Source organism: Petaurus breviceps, unplaced genomic scaffold (genome assembly GCF_028583685.1).
Source record: "Petaurus breviceps papuanus isolate PSGF00001 unplaced genomic scaffold, PetGlider_PUasm1.0 91023, whole genome shotgun sequence".
In the NCBI taxonomy this organism is placed as follows: domain Eukaryota; kingdom Metazoa; phylum Chordata; class Mammalia; order Diprotodontia; family Petauridae; genus Petaurus; species Petaurus breviceps.
This window is the reverse complement of record NW_027187398.1, coordinates 519,569-536,957: the sequence shown is the minus strand read 5'-3', so window position 1 is coordinate 536,957 and position 17,389 is coordinate 519,569. Positions and strand designations below refer to the sequence as shown.

Below are 17,389 nucleotides of genomic sequence, written 5' to 3'. Positions count from 1 at the left end.
TAGAAAGAAAGGTTTCCCCTAGTTAGAATAAATCCTAATCTAAAGATGAGTTGGGAATCTATCATTTGGTAACCTTAACACTGATGAGGAGTAACTCTTTAGTGTGTTAACATAGCTCTGAGGCTCCTAGTGCTTTGAGACAATGACGCTCTTTCTTTATTGTAAATATGGAGAAAAAGAAGTAAAAAACAGTTGTGACTTGACAGCTGTTGGCTGGCGCTGCAGTCAGGAAATATTATTGGGAATCCTTAATGGCTTTTCTTTTCATTGCAATGGTTCTCAGCCTGTGGGATCCCCAACTTCGCATGAGTATGAAGCACTGCCATTTTCATCTTTTTTTAATGCTAACAAAAAACACATCAGTGACTCAGTATAATAATCAAACATACTTTCTGTAAACTGAATGACGTCTTGTGCATACATTACTATTTTTCAAATGTATGTGTTACTGTTCTATTTAATTAAACAAAAATTTTAAAGTTACTAAATTCACCATAGGCTTTTTTTTGGTCTTTTTTTTTTTTTTTGAGGGGGAAGGCAGGGCAATTGGGGTTAAGTGACTTGCCCAAGGTCACATAGCTAGTAAGTGGTAAGTGTCTGAGGCTAAATTTGAACTCGGGTCCTTCTGACCAGTGCTCTACTCACTGTGCCACCTAGCTGCCTCCTCACCATAGTTTTTTGAAATTGCAATTTCTAATTGTAATTTCAAATTGTAATTTGTAACTTATCTTTGAGGGGCGGCTAGGTGGAACAGTTGAATAGAGCACCGGCCCTAGAGTCAGGAGGACCTGAGTTCAAATTTGAACTCAGACACTTGACACAATTACTAGCTGTGTGACTTTGGGCAAGTCACTTAACCCTAACTGCCCCCCAAAAAGCAAAATAAATAAGTAATTTATTTTTGGTCCCTTCTACTTTTCTTTCAAATTTATTTATTTATTTTCAGTTTTCAATACCCACTTTCATAAGATTTTTTTTTTTATTTTTGGAGGGCAATTGGGGTTAAGTGACTTGCCCAAGGTCACATGGCTAGTTTTTGTGCTAAGTGTCTGAGGCTGGATTTGAACTCAGGTCCTCCTGCAGGCTGGTGCTCTATTCACTGTGCCACCTAGCTGCCCCTCTTTCATAAGATTTTGAGTTCTAAATTTTTTTCCTCTCTCCCTTCCCCCCACCCCAAGACAGCATGCAATTTGATGTAGGTTATACATGTACAATCATATTAAACATATTTCCACATTAGTCATGTTGTAAAAAAAGAATCAGAACAAAAGGGGAAAACCATGAGGAAGAAAGAAAAAAAGAAAACAGTATGCTTCAAACTGCATTCAGACTCCATAGTTCTTTCTCTGGATACAGATAGCATTTTCCATCATGAGTGTTTTGGAATTGTCTTAGATCGTTGCATTGCTGAGAAGAGTTAAGTCTATCAAAGTTGGTCATCACACAAAGTTGCTGTCACTGTGTACAATGTTCTCCTGGTTCTGCTCATTTCACTCAGCATCAGTTCATGTAAGTCCAGGTTTTTCTGAAATCTGCCTGCTCATCATTTCTTATGTAATTTGCAATTTATTAAAAGATCATTAACAACACATCCAATATCAAATGGCAGTCTGTGAAATTGTTTGAGGTTGTGAACCACTGATCTATTGTTTGAACTCTAAAGGTATTCTAGACTAACTGACTTGCTCAAACATTCCACCTTTAATTTGTATGAATTTAAGTGATGGTGACAGGAGGAACAATACATTGTGGGATGACTTGAATGGTGCTGGAGAAAGTATGTTAGTTCTAATTTTATACTCTACTCAAGATATAACACTATTAAATTCCAAAGATAGCAAAGGAATCACCTGTATTTTTTGCAATCTACTTCAAAGACTTCTAATAACCCCTGTGAGAGTTGGAAAGATGTAGTAAACAGAGTATTGAACTTGAAGTCAGAAGACCTAAGTTAAATCCAGTCTCTGATACCTGGTGGTTAGTGTGACCATGGCTAAGTCACCTAATCTTTCTGAGCCCCAGGTAACTTTGTAACATATTATGTTATACCTGGTACAGGGAATTCCTAAACTGAGAAAATCACAGATCCTTGATTTTCCCCAAATAGAAGAGGGAACAGACTGCTATTTGAAAAACTGGATTTTAAACAAACCTGACATGACTAGACAGCCTGAGAAAAACTAACACAAATCCTGAACAAATGGGGCTTTATGTCCCACAAGAACCTGGAGTTCCCATCTTCTATTCCAAGCTCTGCCACTGCCTTTGTTTATATTTCTTACACATTAGGATAGAAACCAGCTGATTTCAGGTTAAGAGCTACATTTTAAGCCATGATCAATCATGGTACCTGCAACCAGTCAATCTCTGTCCTCAAGGAGCTCATATTTTAATGGGAGAGACAACATGAAAATATCTAGGTTCATAAAAGATATATACAGACTACATGGTAACTAGTGTCAGAGGAAAGGCAGTAGATATTGTGTATACCAGGAAAGGCCTTCTGGAGAAGGTAGGAGCTGATTTGCATTTAGAAGGAAAAGCTAAGAGGTGGAGGAGGAGGAGGAGGAGGAAGATCTCAGGCATGGAGGCTATCGTCCTTGGTCAGCAACCCTTGCCTCCCTTCCTTCGGTCTTTTTACTTTGAAAAAGTGAAATATAGTTTATTTCCAGACTCAAAGAAAAAGCCTCTAAGGCTAGCAGCACACATCACACTGGGGTGGGGAGGGGGGAAGAGGTGGGGGTTCGTCTGATACAATAACATCAATTTGAGACAGCAAATCAGTTGCCTATTCAAGCAAAGCAGAATAAATGAGCAAATTTTAATTAACTATATACAAGGTGCCTTTCTTATTATAAATCACCAAGGTGGTAGTCTCAAGAGGCTAATTTTTTCAGAAGCAATTTTAGCGGATGCTTCAATCAATCCTGAACATACTTAATGCTTCAGAGTGAGGATATAAAAGTTATGGAAACCAAGGAGCTAAAGAAATTTGTAAATGGCAGAAACTATTTTGGGTAAAAGAAGAAGAAATGGTTACGAAGTCCTGTATTTCTGAGATCATGTGGAGTTTTTAGATGGACTGCACACTGTAAACTTGTTCCCTCCCCCACAGTAGCCTGATAGCTAATTTGGGTCTCCTGAACCTTAGTGTATGCAGAACCCAGAAAGCTGCAACAGAAGGAGAACATGAAGTTAACAAATACCACCTTACCCTTGTATAGTACTTCATAGGTCATTATTTCATTTGAACCTCAGATCAATTATTATCCCAGTTTTACAGATGTTTAGAGAGAATAAGTGACCAGCCCAAGACCATAGAGACTGCAGAGTAGCTGAGCTACAACTCAAGCTATCTTCCTTGGTGGTCCCATAAACTTCTATGAGTTTAATTATCATCTCTACACAGAGGACTCCTAAATCTATTTATGGGTCCCAAATCTCTCTCCTGAACTGCCATCCCACATCACCTTCTAGACACCTATACCAGGATGTCCCATAGGCATCTCAAACTCAAAATGGTCAAAATGGGTATCATTATATGGCCCCCCAAATCCATTCCTTCTCCAAACTTCCCCATTTCTGTTGATGTCACCAAGATCCTTTAAGCCATGAATGTTTGCAGCCTTGAAGAAAACTTGACTACTTCCCCTGTGTCACCCCTGCATATCAAAGCACCTGCTAAATTTTGTCACTTCTCCCTCCACAAAAACCTCTTAGATGCGTCCCTTTCTCTTAACTCTTAAGCCACCATGCCAGTGCAAATATTCATCAGCTATTTCCTGGATTACTGCAATTGCCTATTTTGTCTTGCTGTTTTCAGCCTCTCCCCTCTCCAAACCATCTTGTGCAAAGCTGCCAAATTAATATCACTATAACACATTTCTGACCGCTACTCCCAAACTCAAAACTCATCAGTGTTTCTCTATTGACTCTAGGATAAAACACAACTCCTCAGTCTGGCTATTAAGGCCCATCCAAATACTGCTACCACTTACCTTTCCAATATAATAGCATATTACTACATGCTCACAATTCAAGACAAATGGTCTTGAGCTAGCTGTTCCCAGGACACAAAGTTTCATTTCCCACCTCCTTGCCTTTGCACAAATGGTGTCTCATGTCTTGAATATACTTCCTACTCCCCTCTACCCCTCAGAACTCCTTGTCTGCATCAAAGATGACTTCAACTACCACCTCTTTAAGCATGAGCTCTTTCCTGATTATTTTTAGCTATTAGTACTTTCTCCCTTTTGAAATTATTTTGTCTTACTTTGTATGGACTTCATATTTACTTATCTGTGTATGTGTATTTCCACAGTAGCATATGAGCTCTTTATGGATAGATACTATTTCTTTTCTTGTCTTTCTATATTCCCAGGGTCTAACATAGTCCCTGGCATGTTGAAGATGTTCAATAAATGTTTGCTAAATTGAAGTTTATATCTTAGTCTAATGTTTACTTCATTTCACCTTGTTGCCTCTCAATGTGTATTTTGCTGTTATGAGAAAAGTTTGTTTTGAATGGAAATACCCAGAGTGAAAGACAAAACACAGGAATTAGGGACTTGAAAGACCTCAGAAAGAATAGGAAAGCCAAGAGATGGAGGTGAGGAGGAAGAAGATTCCAGGCATGGAGCATATCATCCTTTTGTAGCAGCCTTTGCTCTTCTTCTTCCTGCCATCTGTGTTCTTAACAGGGATAAAAGAGAAAAAGGGGACCTGTGATTTCATTGCTATATGGTATTCCTGGATGAGAAAAATCACTCTTCCAATGTAGGCTGGCACCTTAGCTGCAACTTATAATATTAAAGTACTGCCCCAGAACACAGAACCTATTCCATATGCCCATATCCCCCATGGATTTATAAGTAACACTCCCCCCACCATGAGATCTCAGTACAGTTCATCCTGGGTGAGACTAATTAAGTAAACTAAAGATTTTTCAAATGATTTGGAATGATGATATACCAGTTCAAATCACAGCGTTGGCATAGACATATCTCTCTGGAATGTCTTGAAAGGTTCTGGAACAAGAATTTTGTTGTTGTTGAATCATGTCTGACTCTTCGTGACTCCTTTTGGGGTTTTCTTGGCAGAGATATTAGAATGGTTTTCCATTTCCTTCTCCAGCTCATTTTAGAGATGAGGAACTGAGAAAAATAAGGTTAAGTGACTTGCCCAGGGACATACAGCTAGGAAGTGTCTGAGGCCAGATATGAACTCAGGAAGATGAGTCTTCCTGACTTCAGGCCTGGTGCTCTATCCACTGTGTCACCTAGCTGCCCTTAGAGCAAGAATAGTCACTACTTATTGATTTTCTCCCTACCTTCTCTGCCACCTTTCTCTACAAGTCTCTTCAATTTAATATCACAAGTTTATGGCATTTAAGAATTTTTTCCTTAAGTAAGAGTCTAAGTCAACCCTTCAGCTTTTCTCTAACATGAAACATTTTCCTGAAGGAAGTGTTGCAGAATGTCAGCAGCACAAATAATTGCTGATTGAAATGGAAGGGGAAAGGGGTAGGGGAGTAAAAATGGTCCCCAATAGCAATCCTCCCCCACACAGCTGTAAATTACTCAGTAGTCATTAATGTCTTGGTTCTGATGTAGAGTTAGAGCTGAGTCAGCTATCATCCTGACTATATGATGCAGAATTTTATTGCAGTGACAAAACTTGTAGAGAAATAACTCCAAATCATAGAATCACAGAATTGGAGAGTTGGAAGGGACCCCAGAGGGCTGTCTAGTCCAAATGATACATAAAAGGAATCCTCTGACAAGTTCAGCCTCTGTCTGAAGACCTCCAAGGAGAAGGAACCCACTGCTCTGGAGGCAGACCATTCACCTTTTAAACAACTCTAACACTTAGCACTTTTCCCTGATGACAATCCTAACTCATCTTCTTTGGATCTTCCATTTGGAGCTTCCATTTGTCCTCATCCCCACTGGTTCTGTCCCCTGGGGCCAAACAGAACAATTTAAATTCCTCCATCCATAAGATAGCCCTCCAGTACTTGAAGATAGCTTGAGTTTTCTCTTTTCCAGACTAAACATGCCTAGCTCCTTTAGCCTATACTGACATGACCTGAACTAAGAGCCCTTTACCACCCTGGCTGCTCTTCTCTGGACACTTAATCTTATTAAAGTACATCTTAAAACACAGTACCCAGGACTGGACACAGTACTCCAGATAAGGTTTGATGAGGGCACAGTATAGTGAGACAATCATCTATTCTGAAAGCTACACTTCTCTGAATGCAACCCAAGGTCACATTAGTTTTTTGGGGGAACTACATCGCACTGCTGGTCCTCACTGAGCTTGTCATTCATTAAATTAATTAAATTAATTAACCCTAGATCCTTTCCCAAACAACTGCTTTCTAAACATGCTTTCTCCATATTATTTTAGTTAAGTTGATTTTTTTGTACCTAAGTCCAAGATTTTACATGTATCACTAACAAATTTCATCTTATTAGAACTAGCCAAAAATGTCTGTCAAGATCCTTTTAGATCCTGACTACATGCATCACTCTTAACTTTGTGTGATCTGCATATCTGATAAGAACACCATCTATCCCTTTATCTAAATCATAGATTAAAATGTTAAATGTCATAGAACACAATATAAATGACTGGGATGCTCCATTAGAGACCTCCTAGAATACTGACATTCAACCATTAAGAATTACTCTTTGGGTTTGGCCATACAACCAGTTCTGAATTCATCTTATTGTATTATTACCTAATTTCTATCTTCATCTTCTCCACAAAAATAATATGAAATTCTTTATCAAAGTTTTCCTCAAATCTAGGAAAACTATGTCCATAGCATTTCCCTCATCTACTGGTTTATTAATCCCACCAAAAAAGGAAGTAAGGTTAGTCTGGCCTGACTTGTTCTAATAAAGCCATGTTGGTTCTTTGTAATCACCACTTGTCTTTCTAGAAATTTGCCCACCATCTCTTTAATGATCCATTCTAAAATTTTCCCTAGAAATGAAGACAGGCTTATTTGCCCTACAGCTTGCAATCACTTATCTTCTCTGTCTCTGTCCACACCTCCTCTTCCCCAATCTTATGGTACCTCTCTTATCTTTCATAATCTTTTTTATACTGTCTATCGTAGCATAGTGAATCACATCTGCCAAGTTCCTTCAGAAACCAAGGATGTAGCTCATCTGAGATTGGTGACCTGAATTTATCAAGGGCAGCTAGATGTCCTCCATCTCCAAACTCCAGGTTAGATACTTTCCCCTCACCAACTCATATTTACCATCATTTCTACCCCTGCAATAAGTTCCTCCCTGTTAGGGAGAAAACTGACCCAAAATAGAATTTCCCCTTATTGGTTTCTCCATCTTTTAAGGATGACAAGAAGTTATTAGTTGTTCTGCTTTTGGGAGAGAGCTCCAGCAGATGTCATGATAACAGAAGTCCCTTATCACTACTTTATCATCTCTTTATTTATCTTGTGCGTCAATTCCCTATCAATCATTTTGTTCTGTCATCTCCAGGGTAAAGGTCATCTTTCTTGTTGCAGAGATAACAGAAACAAAATACCGATTGAATAGCTCTGCCTCTCTCTTTTGTCAGTTATCATCCCACCCATCTTTCTCTTCTTTGGTCTTCTTTTACCTTGTAATATAGGTAAAAAACAACAACAACAACAACAACAACAACAAACCAAACACCCACCAAATCCTTTCTGTTGTTGTTTTCAGTTTCCTTCCCCAGCCTCAACTCATTCTGAACTTTGACATTCCTGACCCTTTTTTTTTTTTTTTGCCTTTTGGAGGGCAATTGGGATTAAGTAACTTGCCCAAGGTTATACCGCTAGTTTTTTGTGTTAAGTGTCTGAGGCTGAAACTGAACTCAGGTCCTCCTGACTCCAGGGCCGACGCTTTACTCACTGCACCACCTAGCCGTGCCCCCTGCAATAAGTTCTTCTCTGTTAGGGAGAAAATTGACCTAGAATAGAATTTCCCCTTTTTGGTTTTTCCATCTTTTAAGAATGACAAGAAGTTATTAGTTGTTCTGCTTTTGGGAGAGAGAGAGCTCCAGCAGATGTCATGATAACAGAAGTCCCTTATCACTACTTTATCAAATTTCTGTGCCAGGTTTGTGATGTTCCCCAAACTCCTCATTTCTTTCTTCTCTTCTGCCTAGATAGTTACTGATATACTCCAATGACAAAGTCACTTTGTTTTTCCCTCCTTTGTCCTTTACCCAAATACTCTCTATCATGCTGGTTCCTGTATTTCCACCTTCTTAATATACTCCACCCTCCCCATCCACTTACTCTTTTTCTTTTGAATAAGGGAAACCTACGTCCAGAGACACAGTCCAGTCATATGGATCATCCCACCAAGCTTCCATGATACCTAGGAGGTTAAATTTGCCTCTTTGTGCTAGTACCTTTAGTTACTGTTACCTGTATCATAGCAGGAATCCTATCTAACCTCACTCTGGACTACATTGATTTCAGGTGAGTTAGTTACTGCTGGCTAAGACAAGAAGAGGCTTTCTTCAAGGGCAATAATTCTTCATTATTAGATATTTTTTTCCTACCAAAGAATGACTTGGAGCAAAGGAGAGAAGTGATACAAGTCTCCTAATTTTGTTTGCTCCTTTGGTAATTTCCAGGGCCTCTTATTAAATGACATAAACACCCACTCTGCAAAGAACAATTTTTTCCATTAGCCATACTCTTTGAATACTCAGAATCTAACTAATCTGTTTTTATTTTTTGTGTGTGTGTGTGGCAAATTTAAAAGCAAATGTCCAAAACTGGGCAAGCAACTATAACCTCAACTGGATCTTTACTTGTGTGGAAATCTTTTTATCTATTTCATATTGACTCCCTTATCACTTTCCCCAAAGCAGTTGTTCCAAACCTCCTCCCTTTAAGTTTCCACTCACCTCATACCCCTTCAACTCACCACTCCCCTCCTCTCAGCAAATCACCTCATCTCCTATTTCACTGTGAGAACCCAAGTCTTCTGACATGAACTGAGGTAACTCCTCAACCCCTCAATTCCCATCCCTTCCTGTCTCTTAGATCTTGTTTAGATGATCAACAATATAATCCCAAATCCCCCTTCCTTTGGCCCTACTGCCCCCACAAACTATCTTCTTATCTCTTCTTCCCTCCCTAAACTTTTTTAGCCAGAGTAGTTAACTTCCCCCATTAGTACTTCTTCATTTACTACTACACTCCTCCAACCACCTGCAATCTGGCTTACTTTCTCAGTCCTTTCTCTGATATTTTCTCAGTTCACCAATAACCTTTTAAAAATGTTCTCAATTACATGCAAAAACAATTTTTAATATTCATTTTTAAAAATTTTGAGTTCCAAATTCTCTCCATCCCTTCCTTCCTCACTCCTTGAGAAGGCAAGCAATTCGATATAGATTACACAGTACAGCCATGCAAAACATATTTCCATATTAGCCATGTTACAAAAGAAAATAAAGATAGAAAGCCTCCTACAACAATCCAGAAAAATGAATAAAAAAGGATGCTTTGATCTGCATTTAGACTTCATCAGTTCTTTCTCTGGAGGTACATAGTATTTTTCATCATAAGTCCTTTGGAATTGTCATGGATCATTGTTTTGCTGAGAATAGCTAAGTCATTCGCAGTTGATCATCAGACAATATTGCTGTTACTATGTACAATGTTTTCTGGGTTCTGCTCACTTTGCTTTGCATCAGTTCATGTAAGTCTTCACAGGTTGAAACCATCCGGCTTGTCAATTCTTATAGAACAATAGTATTCCATCACAATCATAAACCACAACTTGTTCAGTCATTCCTACTTGCTACCACAAAAAGAGCTGCTATAAATATTTTTGTACAAATAGGTGCTTTTCCTTTTCCTTTGATCTTTTTGTGTTACGGATCTAGTAGAGGTATTGCTGGATCAAACGTATGCAAAATGTTATGCTCCTTTTGGCATAATTCCAAATTGCTCTCCAGAATGGCTGGACAAATTCACAATGCCACCAACAGTGCATTAGTGTCCCAATTTTTCCACATTTTCCACATCCCTTCCAGCATTTGTCATTTTCCTTTTCTTTCATGTTAGTCAATCTGATAGGTATGAGGTAGAATTTTAGTTGTTTTAATTTGCATTTCTCAACAGAGCATTTTTTTCATATGACTATAGATAGCTTTGATTTTTTCTTCTGAAATCTGCTTGTTCCTATCCTTTGACAATTTATTAATCAGTGAATAACTCATAATCTGATAAATGTGACTCAGTTCTTTATATATTTGAGGAATCAGGTCTTTATCAGCGAAACTACCAATAACCTTTTAATTGTCAATGCCAATAGCTTTTTCTCTGCCCTTATCCCTCCTTGACTCTTCTACAGCTTTAGATACTGTAAACCCTTTTCTCCTACCCTTTCCTCCCTTGGTTTCTGTGACTCTCCTCTTTTCTGATTCTTTTCCAGTATTTCTGACTGGATGCTGACCAGAGACCTAAGCTAGTTTTTTTCTCCTCTGCTGCTCCCTGCATATGAACATTCTGAAAGCTCTGTCCTTCAGTTCTCTTCCCTTTCTATACTCCTCCAGGGTGATCTCTTTTATTCCCAATGGTGTAACAATCACATGTAATTTCATGTTACAATGGTGTAATCATCACATGAAATGATTCTCAAATCAAATAATTTAGCTCTAATGTCCCCCCTGTGTTCCAGTTCTCCATCTAGCTGCCTGCTGGACAGCTTCACCTAGCTGTCCCACTGGCACCTCAAAACCTAACTCATACATCTCTCCTCTTTCCTCCAAAAAAAAAATAACCCAAACAACGAAAAAACACCCTCCTCTTCCCAAATTCCCTATTTCTACTAAAAGCACTATCATCCTCCCAGCTACCTAGAATCAAAATCTGTCATGTTGGCCTCTTCCCTTTCCCTCATTCCCCCACATCTTGCCATATCCTGTCAATTCTTCCACAACATCTTTCTTATCTGTCCCATGTGCTGCACTTCTCAGGCACTTCTCTTCCCTTCCTTGACCTTTGGTCAAGGCCTCTCCTATCTGGACAACTGCAATAGCCTATTAACTCTCCCCTCTCAAATACATCCTTAACACACCTACGGAAATAATCTAGGGCACAGGTCTGACTATATCACTCCAAGGTAAATCTACTTACTTACATTAGTTGTTCCTCTAACTCGAGAGAATTTCATGCCCAAAATGACATTGTCCTTATTTCTGTCTTTCAGAATCCTTATCTTCCTTCAAGGCTCAGTTCTAGTACCACTTTATCTGTGAAGCCTTTCACAAGTCCCAGCTGAAAGCATTCTCTCCTTTCTCCCCACTGTTTCTCAGATAGAATGCAGTCTTCAAAATGGCATTTAAGACCCTCCACAGTCTGACTTTTACCTGTCTTTCTAGCTTTAGTTTATATTGCAACCCTTTATGAATTCCACATTTCAGCTAGAGCAGATAGCCATTTCCTGAACTCCATAGTTTATCTTCTGCCTCTATGGGTTTACACAGACTGTCACACTTGCCTAGGATACACTTCCCCCTCATTTTTGCCTCTCAGAATTCTTGCCTTCCTTCAAAGCTCAGTTCAGTGACCTTCTCCTGTAAGGCTTTTCTCATCCCCAACCCTATCCTGTTTGCCTTATATTTTAATTTATTGATGTGAAAATCATTTCTCCCAGCAAAATGTAAGTTCCTTGTGGGCAGGGACTTTTGCTTTGATCATCATATCCCCAGCCCCTAGTACTGCAGCTGGCACAGAGTAGACACTTAAATGTCTGTTGCACTGAATTGCATATATCTCAAACCTCTTTCTCCTCTGAACAATAAGCTCCTTGAAGTTAGAAACTATGGTATTCTTTATCTTTCTATCACTGGGGCCTAGAATGATAAACATAGTGGGCCTTAGGTAAATTTGTTGAAATGAAAAATTGCCATATTAGATTATTTTGAACTGAAAGGCCTCTTATTTTAAAAAACATCAACATTTGCTTAGAGGCAGTTATGGACTGAATAAATTCTGCCTCTCTAAAACATTGACAAATCTGTTCTGCTCCTTTGCCTGGGGGAAAAAGCCTACAACAGCCTCTCTGGAAAGCTGGAGTGCCAGCTGCATGGTTTCCTTATAGCCACCTCCATAGTGATTGATAGGAAATTTAGTGCAACAAAGAATTTCTGCTTTACAGTTGTTTTTAGGAAGATTTTTTTGTTCATGATGTCTTTTTTTGGTATAATACAATATTTTTAGTGCTCTATGTGCTTGATTTATTAAAGGTAAGCTACAAAAACTTTACATTTATTTTGTTCCCATTTAAACTCAGAAATAAGACATGATTAAAAAAGTAATAACCTGACAGGTTCCTTGACTAATAATTAATACTCTTTAATACTTGACTAACAATTAATGCTTCTCTTTGGCTCACTCTTTCCAATTATACAGTCATCAACCTCTCCTACTCTAGTGGTCATTGAAGCTGTTTCCTTTGCACTGTAGCATGACACCTCCTACACCTCATTCCCCTCTTCTGAATTCATCTACAAAAACTAAAAGTTCTTTTCCCCCTTCTACCTACACACACACATATATATATAAATATATATTTTTTAATTTTTAATTTTTTCTTTTGCTTTATGGAGGGGGGAAGGCAGGGCAATTGGGGTTAAGTGACTTGCCCAAGGTCACACAGCTAGTAAGTATGTCAAGTGTCTGAGGCCTGATTTGAACTCAGGCCCTCCTGACTCCAGGGCCGGTGTTCTATTCACTGTGCTACCTAGCTACCTCCACTTATAATTTTTTAATGTCCTTCTCTGGTAGTCGATATGAGTTATTTAAACCGATCACTGAAGAAATACAACTGAATATAGATTTAAATGTCATTTGCTCTGCTTCATTTAGCATAACAATATTTTAGTATTTTAAATAATGTACAGAGCTACTTACCCACAGTTCCTTCAGTGCCATCTGTTTCCTTTGGTATATAGTACATAGAAAGATCACTCTGTAGGACTTCATCCGATGTTGCTCTGGCTAAAGCAGCAGCCAAAAAGGAAGGGCAATTACTGAAAAAGATAAAGGGAAGACAGTTTTCAGCAAGTTAATAAAGCAGTGAATTTCATATAAAGCTTAAAGTCATTTCAAAATCAGAAGGGATATAAGGAGGTCAAAGACAGAAAGGTCCCATATATACCAAAATATTCATAATAGTGTTTTTTGTGGTAACAAAAGCAGAAAGTGGGAACTCTTAGTTGGAGAATGGCTGAAAGAATAGTAGGATGTGAATAAAATGGAATATTATTTGGCTATAAGAAATCAAAACAGATGGATTCAGGAAAATATGGGGAGGTATATGAATGAATGCAGAGCAAAAAACGAAAAGGAGAACCAGGAGAATAATAAATATAATAATTGCAACAAGGCCGATAAAGATAATGTTAAAAAACAGCTAAAATTCAGATGAAATACAAAGGTCAATTGTGATCTCAAAGAGGGAAGAAAGAGAAAGAGACAGACAGACAGACAGACAGACATGGAGGGAGGAGACAGTGGGATTTTGCTTAACTGTTTTTCTTTGTTACTGGGAGAGATTCTACAGGGTATGTCAGGAAATGATTGTGAAATTAAAAACAAATAGGCATTGTAAAACAAAGGGTATACAGGAGCAGTGTTTAAATCCTCCACTTCTAAGCAAAATATTTAGAAAGCTTCCCTTTAATAATTGTTAAATTGATTCAATTAAACATTCATTATCCATAGGAGAGATGCAAGATTAAGAAGGTGGTCCTTGCTTTCATGGAGTTTATCATTTACCAGAGGAAATAAATAGGATCTCTACTTATGATAGGGCAGGTAGGTGATGCAGTGGATAGAGCACTGGGCCTGGAGTCAGGAAGACCTGAGTTCAAATGTGCCCTCAGGCACTTGCTAACTGTGTAACCCTGGGCAAGTCACTTAACCCTGTTTGCCTCAGTTCCCTCATCTGTAGAATGAGCTGGAGAAGGAAATGGCAAACCACTCACTCCATTATCTTTGCCAAGAAAACTCACAAAGAGTCAAAGTCAGATGTGACAAAAATGACTCACTAACAACTACCACCTATGATAGGTCCCTGTGAAACCCAGGGAGTTCTGAGGTAATACACACACACACACACACACACACACACACACACACACACACCCCTCCCCTCTCTTTCTCTCTTTTTGAATGGAACCTAACAATGAGTTTATTTTTCTGAATAAATCCAAGAGTCCTAACCAGAGTCCCTAATCCTTGGGTGAGTCTAAACCACTTAATTCATTGATATGGGAACTCCCAGTACAGAAACTCCCTTCACCAATGCACTTAGCAACTTCTCTGTAATTTATAGTCTTAAGAAAGTTGTCTAGGGTTAGTAAAAGGTTAAGAGACTAGCTCAGAGTCACAAAGCTATCAAGTGTCTCCATGGGATCTGCACTCTAGTCTTCCTGACTCCATCTCAGGAATTTTGAGTTGTTAAGTAATCCTCCTTAATTCCTTGAAGTAGACCTGAAAATGACTATTTTTATAAAAATTGTCCTATTTTACTCCCTCGACTTTATTGCCATATGACTGACTGTATAGGCTCTAGTGGTTATTCCCAAATCACCTTTTCTGTACAATCACTCCCCCTTTCCCCCATCCTCTCATTTTTTCTGAAATAAAAAGAAAACTTTCATGTTCAATTTCCAACTGTTTAGCTCTGAATTCATAAAAGGATGTTAAAACTTTAGAGAATGAGAGCATTAACCATGGGTTCCATTAGTGGCAGATGTATCATCTGCAAGACACATTTAGTCCCTGTTAATTTTTTTTCTTTTTTGTCAGACAGAATGAAAATATTTTCAGTGAGGTAGGGAAGAGGATTAGCTGACTAATACCTAGGGAGATGTTCAACATCAAGCCAGACACTTTATCCACACAGCTATTCCCATGTGACAGAAAGCTATAAACTAAGCCTGAATCTTTTCTCATGGTTTTGACTTTGAATTAAAACAGTGATTATTTCTGAAAAATCAGATTTGCAAATATATTTTAAAACAGTCACATCAGAGAATGCTTGATACTACTTAAACAGAAGCATATCCTGTCATTATTGAGAGAATTACCAGGAGTGACTAATGTGTTAATAACTGCCTCCATTCACCTTTTCTCACACAGTACTAGGAAGAGTCTGATACAAGAAGTTTTGATGCTTGAGCAAATGTAAGATATGTCTGGGGGCAGTTAGGTGGCACAGGGCATAGAACTCTGAGCCTGGAGTCACCTTCCTGAGTTCAAATCTGACTTCAGACACTTATTAACTATGGAACTGTGGGCAAGTCACTTAAACCAGTTTGCTTCAGCTTTTTCATCTATAAAATGAACTGGAGAAGGAAATGACAAGCCACTCTAGTATCTTTGCCAAGAAAACTCCAAACAGGGTCACCAAAAGTCAGACACAAAATGACTCAACAACAAAAGATGTCTGACAAACATGAAGGGAATACAAATTTCTCTTGCTGGGAGAGGGGGATGATTTAGTGAATTTTACTGTATTGAGACTTCTCTGAACTTTTTGTTAGGTTCTTTGTTTGGGAGGAGCTATGAAGAATAGAAATGTTTTGACTAATTCAGTCGCCCTTCTCCAAGTAGAGAAAATAATTATGCCTAATTAGGATAATCATGGTGGCATCATCCAAAGAATGCAAGGACTAGAGCTGGAAGGAACCTCAGAGGCAATGGAATGGAATCCCTTCATTTTACAGATGAGAAAACTGGCACCCAGGGAGATGAAGTGAGTTGTCTAAGGTAAGGAAGGGAGTAAGCATCAGAAGGAGGACAAGAAGCAGGGGCTGTCTTTTTCCTCTCTTTGCATCCCTCGGACTTCAAACAGGGTCTGGCACATTAGCCAGTGTTCGTTGACTCCAGAGTTAGTGTTCTTTCCACTTTACCATGTTGCTGAATCCCACTTGACTCCTCTGAAATGAGCAAATTCAACTTTACGGTCACTTTAAATATTGGTATCATAATCATAGGACGATAAGATCCTGGATTTAGAGCTGGAACTCTAAATGCCACCAAGTCTAGCCCTTTCATTTTACAGATGAAGAAATTGAGACAGAGTAGCTAGGAATACAGACCTTCAAAACATGTTAACAGTCTATTCTGTATTTTGGGGGGTAAGTCTAGACCTCTTAATTCACTGGCATGGGAACTACTAGTGCACAAACTTCCTCCACCAGTGCAATTAGCAACTTCTCTGTAATGTGGTATCTTTAGAGAGTAACCTAGGGAAAAACTGGAAACTGAGGGGATGCTCATCAATTGGGGAATGACTGAACAAGTTGTGGTATATGAATATAGTGGAATATTATTGTACTATAAGAAATGATGAGCATGTAGATTTCAGAAAAATCTGGACTTACATGAACTGATGCAAAGTAAAATCAACAGAACCAAGAGAATATTGTACATAGGAACAGCAACATTGTATGATGATCAACTATGAATGACTTAGTTCCTCTCAATAATACAATGACCCAAGACAATTCTAAAGTTCTCATGATGGAAAATGCCAACCACCTCCAGAGAAAAAACTGATGGATTCTGAATACAGATCGAAGCATGCCACTTTAGCTTTATTTTTTGTGTGTGTGGTTTTCTTCCTTTCAGTCTGTTTCTTCTTTCACAATATGACTAATATGGAAATATGTTTTACATGATTGCATATAAATAACCTATATCAAATTGCTCACTGTTTTAAGAAGAGGGGAGGGGAGTGAGGAAGGGAGATAAATTTGGAACTCAAAATTGTTTTACATATAATTGGAATAATAAAATACTATTTTAAAAAAAGTAGCCTAGGGGCAGTAGAAGGTTAAGAGACTTGCCCAAGGTCACAAAGCAAGTGTCTTCATGGGATCTGAATCAGATCTTCTGTATTTCAAATCAGGAATTCTGACTTGTTAATTACTCCTTAATTACTTGAAGTAGACTTGAAAATGACTGTTTTTGTAAAAATTATACAGATGGTAGAGACAATATGTTGTAGCTGATTAGTGGAATTTGGAGTCAGGAAAACATGGGTTCAAGTCCAGCCTCTAGTACTAACTGACTGTGTGACCATGGACAGGTCTCTACCTCTCAGTATTCCCAGGCAACAACACTTAAACACTGTAAATTACAGATAAGTTGCACCAGTTAAGGACCTTCTACATTGGGGGTTCCCGTACCAATGAATTAACAAGTCTACACTTTCCTTTTCCAAATCTTCATACATATGCCCCACGCCTCCTCCAACTCTACCCAATACAGTTACATTACCATACTTTAAGTGTCCATCATCCCAACCATCATGGGTTTTATATCCTCATAAAAACAAGTCCACTA

At 38.5% G+C, this 17,389-nt stretch overlaps 1 protein-coding gene across 1 annotated transcript in view; it reads right to left on the bottom strand.

The window, feature by feature from the left end:
- The window catches only part of PPM1E (protein phosphatase, Mg2+/Mn2+ dependent 1E), a 212,028-nt gene that overhangs the window by 26,191 nt on the left and 168,448 nt on the right, over positions 1–17,389 (bottom strand). The window contains exon 2 of the mRNA XM_069078030.1: positions 12,944–13,062. Coding sequence (XP_068934131.1) covers positions 12,944–13,062 — 119 coding nt within the window. The remainder of the gene's footprint in view (positions 1–12,943; positions 13,063–17,389) is intronic.